General features: G+C 34.1%; 1 protein-coding gene across 2 annotated transcripts in view; it reads left to right on the forward strand.

Annotated features, from left to right (window-relative positions):
- EAF2 (ELL associated factor 2) overlaps positions 1 to 7,065 on the forward strand; it is a 33,877-nt gene extending 26,812 nt beyond the window's left edge. The window contains exon 5 of one of the 2 annotated variants that reach the window (XM_017508159.2): positions 4,501 to 7,057. In XM_017508159.2, coding sequence (XP_017363648.1) covers positions 4,501 to 4,766 — 266 coding nt within the window. In that variant the 3' untranslated portion in view covers positions 4,767 to 7,057. Of the gene's footprint in view, positions 1 to 4,500 lie in introns of both variants that reach the window. The other variant, XM_037731236.1, reaches the window with a different exon arrangement.
- Positions 7,066 to 9,695: the final 2,630 nt, after the last annotated feature.

A 9,695-nucleotide genomic window follows, 5' to 3' on the forward strand; every position in this document is an offset into this window, starting at 1 on the left:
AAAAAAAAAAAAAAAAAAAAAAATCACAAAATAAATTACTACAAAGAGGTACATTAATAATGATTAAAGGGGCCAGGCGTAGTGGCTCACGCCTGTAATCCCAGCACTTTGGGAAGCCAAGGCAGGCGGATCACGAGGTTAAGAGATGGAGACCATACTGCCCAACATGGTGAAACCCCATCTTTACTAAAAATACAAAAATTAGCTGGGTGTGTGGTGTGTCCCTGTAGACCTAGCTACTCAGGAGGTTGAAGAAGGAAAATTGCTTGAACCCAGGAGGCAGAGGTCGCAGTGAGCTGAGATTGCGCCACTGCAGTCCAGCCTGGCAACAGAATGAGACTCAGTCTCTAATAATAATAATGATTAAAGGACTAATTTACCAGGAAGACATAAATATGTATATATCTATCAACTGAACTGAGAAAAACATGAAGTGAAAACTGATAAAACTGAAAAGAGAAATTTGCAAATCCACAGTTATGCCTGGATATTTCAACACTCTGCTCTCGGCAACTAATAGAACTATTAGACAGAAAATCAACAAAGTTATAGGAAATCTGAACAACATAATCAACCATCAGGATGTAATTGACAGATATATAACATGCCACATAACAGCAGAATACATATTTTGTTTCAAGTGCCCATGGAATATTTACTAAGACCATATCCTGAGCCATAAAACAAATCTTAATAAATTTATAGAAACTGAAGTCATATAGACTATTTATCTGACCATAATGAATTCAAACTAAAAATCAGTAACAGACAACGGGAAAAATCTCTAAACACTTGAAAATTAAACAACACATTTCTAAAGGATCCACGGGTTAAAGAAGAATCATCAAAGGAAATTAAAATACATGCAACTAAATGTATTAAGTAAACACAACATGCCAAAATATGTGGAATGTAACTAAAGAAGTTCTGAGAGGGAAATTTATCTTACTAAATGCTTATCCGAGAAGCAAGGAAAGTTATCATATCAATTAATTTTAGGAAACTGGAAAAAGAAAAGTAGATTAAACCCAAAGCAAGCAAAAAGAGACAAATAATGAAAATAAGAAGTGGCATCAATTAAATTGAAAACAATAGAGAAAATTAATGAAACAAAAAGGCAGCCATCAGAAAAAACTGTTGATAAACTTCTAGTAAGATTGATAAAAATGAAAAGACAGAAGGCACAAATTACTAATATCCGGAATGTAAAGTACAAGTTTTATCTATAATCAGGAAAGTAATTAATTTACTACAGATCCAGTAGCCAATAAATATATTATAAAGAAATGGTAAGCTGGGTGTGGTGGTTCACTCCTGTAACCCCAACACTTTGGGAGGCCAAAGCAAGAGGATTGTTTGAGCCCAGGAATTTGAGACAAGCCTAGGCAACACAGTGAGACTCTGTCTACATAAAAAAGAAAAAAATTTTTTTAGATTAGTTAGGTGTGGTGGTGTGCACCTGAGTAGTCCCAGCTACTCAAGAGGCTGAAACAGGAGAATCGCTTGAACCCAGGAGGAGGAGGTTGCAGTGAGCCATGATTGTGTCACTGCACTCCAGCCTGGGTGACAGAGCAAGACCCTATCTAAAAAGAAAAGAAATGTTATAACTTTTTGCTCATAAATTTGAGAATTTAGAGGAAATGGACTTGTTTCTCAAAAGCTAAAAACTGCCAGAACTGAACCAAGGTGATGTAAGCAAGCTGAATAGTTCTATCAACATTAAGTAAATTAAATTAGTAATTTAAAAGCACCCCAGAAAGAAATAACCAGACCTCTAGAAGTCTACCAAACATTTAAAGAGAATTAACACTGACATTAAGTAATCTCTTCTGGAAAATGGAAATGGAAGGACTATTTCTAAGCTATTTATGAGGCCAATATTACCCCCAATACCCAAACCAGATAAAGACAGTACAAGAAAAGGAAAAATATGAACTAGTATCTTTTTTTTTTTTTGAAATGGAGTCTTGCTTTGTCGCCCAGGCTGGAATGCAATGGCAGATCTCCATTCACTGCAACCTTCACCTCCTGGGTTCAAGTGATTCTCCTGCCTCAGCCTCCCACTGGGACTACAGGCGCGTGCCACCATGCCCGGCTAATTTTTGTATTTTTAGTAGAGAGAGTGTTTCACCATGTTAGTCAGGATGGTCTGGAACTCCTGACCTCAAGCGATCCGCCCGCCTTGGCCTCCCAAAGTGCTGGGATTACAGGCGTGAGCCACTGTGCCTGGCCTGAACTAGTATCTTTTATGAACTTAAACTCAAAAATTGTCAGTTAAATATTGGGATATTGAATCCAACATTGTATAAAAATAATTATACAACATGAACAAGACAACATTCTTATTCTCACATTATATTTGGGAGTATGGATGAAGGTGAAAGGGAGGGTGGGGAAGACACAAGCAGTAAACAAATAAATATCCAAATGAATTTCAGAAATAAGAGTCTTGAAGATAATTAAACAAGGCAATGGGGGTTGCAGAATGGAGGAAGGAACTTTTTGAAAAGGTTACATTTAAACTGACTCAAGAAGGAGCCAGACTTTCAGAGATCTGGAATCTCCTCGAGACACCATAGTGAAATGAAAAGCCTAGCTACAGACTTGGGGGAAGAAATATTCACAAATGCGTATGTCTAACAAAGGGCTCATAGCCAGAAGAATTAGCTATAAAGAATTCTTTCAAATAAATAAGAAAAAGACAATCAAATATAAAAATGGACAAAAGACTTGAACAGGCTTTACATAAAAGATGATATTCAAATGGCCAGTAAGCATATGAGAAAAACACTGCTTCATATCGTCAGAGAAATTAAAACTACAGGAAGATACCATTGTACATCCATCAGACTCACTATACCAAGTGTGTGTGTGTGCGCCATAGTAAGGGAAGATATGAAGCACCTGTGACTCAAACATTGCTGGTTGGAATGTGAAACCAGTTTGAAAACTGGGAGTTTTTAATGAAATTAAACCTATGCCTGTTATGACTCGAAAACTTCTCTCCTAACTTTCTACCTAAGAGAAATGTGTATATAAGTTCAAAAAGACCTGTAGAGGAATTTTCATAACAACTTTCTTCATAATATCCAAAACTGAAAACAACCCAAATATCCATAAATAGAAAATAGGTGCCTAACTTGTGGTATATCTATACAATATAATATCATAGCAGCAGAGAAGAATAGGCTGCAGATTAATTCAGTAACATGAATAAATATAAAAAACATTATGTTGAAAGAAGGCAGACCAAAAAGTACATGCTGAGTTAATCTATTTATGTGAAATTCAAGAATAGATAAAAATCTTTGGTAATAGAAGTCAAAATGGTGAGTAGTGACTAGAAAAGAGCATAGGAGAATATTCATGGGGATGGAAATAGTCTATATCTTGATCTCAGTGGTAGTTATACAAGTTTTATATATGCTAAAATTCTGCTATACATTTTACTTTATGGAAATTATGTATTAAGTAAACCAAAGATCTGGGTGAAGAATATACCAGGCAGAGGAAATAGCTAGTACAAAGAACATAGGATGGAAATGAATTTAATGTGGTCAAATAATAGAAAGAAAGCCAGTGTGTCTATAATAGGGAGAATAGGGCTAAAAATTATCAGTTAACTTAATGTAGCAGTATACTAAGATGATATCAAATGGCAGTGTATTAACTGAGTGTATTATTCACCTAGAATTTTTGGTTTAAAAATTTTGTTCAACTATTTGACATTTGTATCATATAGGAAAATATTGACTTGAAAGTTAGTAGACTTGGTTCCACCCACAAATAACCGACAAGTTTTGGCTTTCTGAACCTTCATTCCCTCATTTTTAAAATTATGAAGTTGTTCTAAATGGTAGCTGAAGACCTTCCCAACTATAATTTTTTGTGTGTCTTAAAAATAACTTGAAAAACACCAAGCAAAAGAATACATCATTATTATTCTTTTATCTATAGAAATATTTATAGCCAAAGTTGTGATGAGAACTGGCTTTTCAAAACTACTTAGAATATTTTAAATCCTCATTAAGGGAGCAGGGGAGAAACTTATAGATGCTTCATCAAAATGTTCTCTAGGAAAACCAAGAAAAAAGAATGAAGTTCATCTATTACATTATCACATTACATTACATGTATTTAAAGGAATAAAAAATAATTAAAGACAGTTTCTACCAAAATAGATTTTAATTTTTATAATTTTTCACAATATTTACTTTGTATTTGAGTTACCTGTACATTTAAGTACAATGGTTTAACTAAATGTGGAGTTTAGTTTTAGATCTTGTCTATCTCTTTTAGTTTCTGTAATCCAATCATAGAAGTAAGGCTTGATGGTAGAAGAGTTTTGTTTTTCTAATAAAATGCTTTTTAAGTACTATAAATGTAGGTTTGATTTTAGTTATTCATCAACAGTTACTTAAAAACTAATACATTCAATTTTTATTATATTTATTAACATTTTTTATTTAACCTATCTATTCATTTCTGTCTTATTTTCAGAACTGAAGGCAGAAGCTAGTCTAATGGACCAGATGAGTAGTTGTGATAGCTCATCAGATTCCAAAAGTTCACCATCTTCAAGTAGTGAGGATAGTTCTAGTGACTCAGAAGATGAAGAATGCAAATCCTCTACTTCTGATACAGGGAATTGTGTCTCAGGACATCCTACCATGACACATTGCAGGATTCCTGATATAGATGACAGTCATAATAGATTTCGAGACAACAGTGGCCTTCTGATGAATACTTTAAGTAAGTATATATAAACACAGACAATTGGAAAAGTAAGAATTTATAGTGGAGCCGTATTGACTGTGACCTAAAATTTGGATAAAGAAAAAGATTCCTATTTTATGCATTTGATACTGTTAACAATTACCTTTTTATTGAATTATGGTTTTCTTTTGACTCTGTGACATGACGCCTTCTTGGTTTTTCTCCCACCTCTCTAGATATTTTTCTCTCATTTTCTCTCATTCCTTGGCAAGTTTATAATCTTCTGCTCAGTCATTAAAGTTGGAATTTCGCAAGGCTTTCTTTTGAGTTCTTTTTTTCTCTTTGTTCTACACTTTTTCCTTAGATAATCTCCTCCATGTTTTTATTGCAGTCAGTACTTATGTGTAGATAACTTGCAAATTTATATCTCTGATTCAAACCTCTAGGCTTTAGACACATGTTTAACATCATCTCCCATCATCTCATCTCCTTCAAATTTACTTTGTCCAAAACCAACTCATAATCAATCTTTGGCTGCCTCTGTTACCTCTTAGTGAAGGTAGAATACATTTAATTCTGCAAATCAGAAGTCTAATTGTTTTCAATGGGTGAGTTTCTTCCTCTTTACAGTGTAGCCACTCCTTTGTCAAGTCCTATTGGTTTTACCTCCTACATATTTCTCAAAGTCATCTGCTTCTCTCCATCTCCACCACTATCACAGTAGTTCAACCTATTACTTCTGGCCTTATCTACTACAGTGACCTAACTGGTTCACCCCTTTATCTAGTCAAGCCCATTTTTGATCCATTGTGTACATTGTAGCCATATTGATTTTCTTCACAATTCAAATGCAATTTGTCATCTCTTCTGCTTTAACCTTTTCAATGGCTTGTAATTTCTTTTAATATAGAGGCAAAACACCTTAACATAATGGTCTTGATTTTTCTTTACTAGCAACATGTGCTTTCTTTTTGCCACTATACTCAAATACTTTGACTCACATCAGGACCCTTATACATCCTGTCTATTCAGCCAGAAACACTTTGTTCTTTTCATGTAGTTAATTTTTTCTCCTTAGATTATAGTTCAAAGTTACTTTCTCAAGGAAGTCTTCTTAACCTTTCCAACAAAATCCTATCCTCTTTTTCATAGACCTTTAGAATATCAGATATATCTACTTTATATCAATTGTGACAATTATAAATTTACATTAAATTGTGTGATTTGCTCTCTTTCTCTAGAGTATAATGTTCCATGAGAACAGGGGCCTTGTTTGTTTTTGCTTATCACTGAATTCTAACACTTAGCATGTGGTACTTGACACATAGTAGATGCTCAGTCAATACTTTTTAATAAAGGCATGCAGTTTGGTATTACCTGGGGAGAATGGAATTTCCTGTATATTTAGAATTAATCTCATTATGTTCATTAATAATGAAAAAAAGTAAGCAGCTAGGAAAGACTGACTAGCTCTAGCCTAATAATAGAACTAAAGAAGGAAGAAGCCAAGACTGAGAGGCAGAGAATTGATAAAACTATGGGTTAATTAGGGACCAGCAAAGATATTTTGAATTTAGTGTTATTCTTGACTTGGGAGGTAATACTGGAACATCTGATTGTTTGAATGGCCTAGGGAACATGGAGAAAACTCAACTTGGTTGTATTATATGAGAATCTGAGTAAAAGCTAGGAAAAATTTTCAAGAAATTACTAAGTTCTATAGTAAATTGAGCACATGTCTGGGAGTCAGCATATCTGTATTACATTCCTGACTTCCTTATTACTTATTATTTATATAACTAATAAAAGTACACTTAACTTTCTTGTAGCTTCAGTTTCTTCATTGAAAGTGGAGGTCACACTGCCTTATAGAACTTTGGAGAGGTTCAAGATATTTTATATTTTATAATTTCTTTTTAAATCTAGAATAGCAGCAAATCACACTGCCATGTGTTTACCTATACAACAATCTTGCATGTTCTTCACATGTACCCCAAAACCTAAAATGCAATAAAAAAAATCTAGAATAGTTTTCTAGTAAAACAGGGCACAGTGAATTTACATTTTTAAAATCCCTTCTGTGCCAAACAAATGGGAACAATTGGTAAAGTATTAAAAGATAAAACCCAGACATGGCGAGGATCAAATGTAAGCTAAACATCTCCATAGAGAAGAACTAGACTATAAACACAAAACAGTGGGTGTAGTGGAGCTGAAGCCATTGGATCTGAGTTCAAAAGAAGGTGATAGTGGTAAGGATCTTGGAACTTCTGGGAAAGGTATGATAATATAATCACAACTTTTAGGGAAACTTTTAGGGAAATAATCAGAACTTTCAGGGAAAGGTATAATAATATAATTAGAACTTTTAATAGTTTAAAAGTTGTGATTCAGTGAAACTGAGTTATACTTTCTATTTGAAGCTAGAGAATGTATGTCTTTGGGGGGTAGTGGGGAAAGGGAGAGAGCATTGATAGAGGTGGGGCTAAATAATGAAAGGAGATTGGAAGAAATAGCCAAATAATAAAAGGAGATTGAAAGAAATGGCCATTTACATGTTGACTGAGGCTACTGCGTTTTAGAAGTTGTGGGCTTACGGTCTGTAGATCCTTGCTATCCATTGACTCCTGGAAGGGATCTAGCAGGATCCCTTCTGCAGGGGATAACAGTCTCCAAATATAATCATGAAACCTGTTTCTGGTAATGGAGCTTAGAGGACTAGGTGGAAGGAACTACAAAACTCTGTCAGAGTGATGTGAGTATAGAGAAAAACAGAAATTTTCCACTCAAAATGAGCAAACATAATTCCAAAACAGAAGAAAAAAGTCTAATGCTAAGAAAGTCAGCCAACAGAATTAACAGAGCAGGGATTCTTTCCAAATGAAAATCTTTTTACAGAGCAGTTAAGACAGAGACAATTAAATAAGTATGCTGAAAACACTCAAAGAGATAAATGATGATACAGCTTTAAAAAGAATTATAAAACAAAGCCAGGAAGAAATGAAACAAAATCTAATCGATTATAAAAAGAATAAATTAGACTGGTCATTGAATTTTTTTAAAAGCTGGTAAATGAGAAAAACTGTAGACTGGACACAGTTGAAGAATAAATTTGTGAAATGGAAGATAATGTTGAGGAACTGTCCCAGAACACAATATGAGAGAGACAGAAAAATAAAATGGGAGACCAGCTTAGATAAAAAAGACTGAGAATACTAAACATTACACAATAGGAAGTCCAAGAAAGAATGGAGGAGATAGTATAAAAACTTAATTCTGAGAAATTTCCAGAAATTAAGAAACCCATGAATTTTCACTTCATCTAATAAGCAGGATAAATAAAAAGAAATCTAGTCCTCAAAGCGTGATAGGGAAACTACGGAACATCAAGGATGAAATAACCTTAAAAACTACAGAAAAGAAGACAAACTACAAAAGAATAGGCTGACAGCAGATACTCTTAGCTAGATGGTTAAGCCAAAAGACAGTGGGGGAAATATCTTTAAAGTATTGAAGGAAAATATTTCTGGCTATAATTTTATACCAAAACAAAGTGTCTTTCAAGAGTAAAATAATTTTCAGGCACATGAAAACAGCTTATTGTCTATAGAATTTAGCAAATATATTCACAGACATATATATATATATATATATATATATATATATATATAGATGTATATAATATTTATATACTTCAGCAGAAAGTGAAAACAGAGGGAAAGTGTGGAATATGAGAAACAGTAGTGAGCAAAGAAATAGATGAAATATCAGGAAATTTGATTACCCTTTGACTATAAAGATGACAAGTATGTTTTGGATGTTTGTACATTTGGAAATTTTTTTTAAGATTAAAGCTAAAACTCTAAACAATAGTTGCTGAGTGTATTCAATCAGTAATTTAAGTATGTTAAGATCCATCTCATGTTAGGAGGATAGAAACACTGAATAGTTATTGACTTTATTAGATAAATTTGTAGTTAATTATGTATCCTAAAACATGTCAGCTTTTTTTATTGTGGGTTAGTTAAAAAATACAAGAATTTTTTAACCATTATAATTTACTACCTAAGTGTTTTCATTCAGTCCCTTAGCTTCAGATAAACCTGTACGATCAGTGACTCTCAAATCTTTATTTCCAGCTCCAGTCTCTAGCTTTAGCTCCAGACTTGTATATTCAACTGCCAGTACATATGTACTTGGGTATTTACTAGGTATCTCAGATTTACCACATGAAAATTGAACTTGTGATTTTCTTCTACAACCATGGTCCTCTGGTGTTACTCATCTCAGTAACTGATAACTCAGTGAATGATTTATCTAGTTGTTCAAAACAGAAACCTTGGGGCCATTCTTCACTTCTTTCTCTGGTACCCTAAATTCAATGTTTTAATTAATCCTATAAACTCTATCTTCAAAGTATATCTGACCGCTTAGCATCACCTCCCCTGGACTACTTGAGTCAAAGCAAACCTTATTTCTTACATGAGAAACTGGATTAGACTTACAACTGCTCTCTTGTTTCTGTGTTACTTCCATACCCTGGTGGAATTTACTGATCTACAATCAGCTTTAAGTTAGTTGCCTGCTTAAAATTTTCTCATGAATTCTCATTACATTTTCAAACAAATCTAAAGTTTTTACTGTGATCTTCTGGATATCTTTCTGATCTCATTTACTACCATTATCTTCCTTATTAATGCCATTCCGGCTATGTGGCCTTCTTACAAGTCCGAGAATGCAAGTATGTTCTTCCCTTGGGGCATTTGTGCTTCTGTTCTTTTAGCCTGGTCACTTCACCTCCACTCTCTCCATTTTTTATTACTTTCTTCCTATATTTGGATCTTTGATCAAAAGTCACCCCTCAGGCCGGGCGCGGTGGCTCAAGCCTGTAATCCCAGCACTTTGGGAGGCCGAGGCGGGTGGATCACGAGGTCAAGAGATCGAGACCATCCTGGTCAACATGGTGAAACCCCGTCTCT

This window comes from Cebus imitator, unplaced genomic scaffold (genome assembly GCF_001604975.1).
Source record: "Cebus imitator isolate Cc_AM_T3 unplaced genomic scaffold, Cebus_imitator-1.0 Scaffold387, whole genome shotgun sequence".
Classification (NCBI taxonomy): Eukaryota; Metazoa; Chordata; class Mammalia; order Primates; family Cebidae; genus Cebus; species Cebus imitator.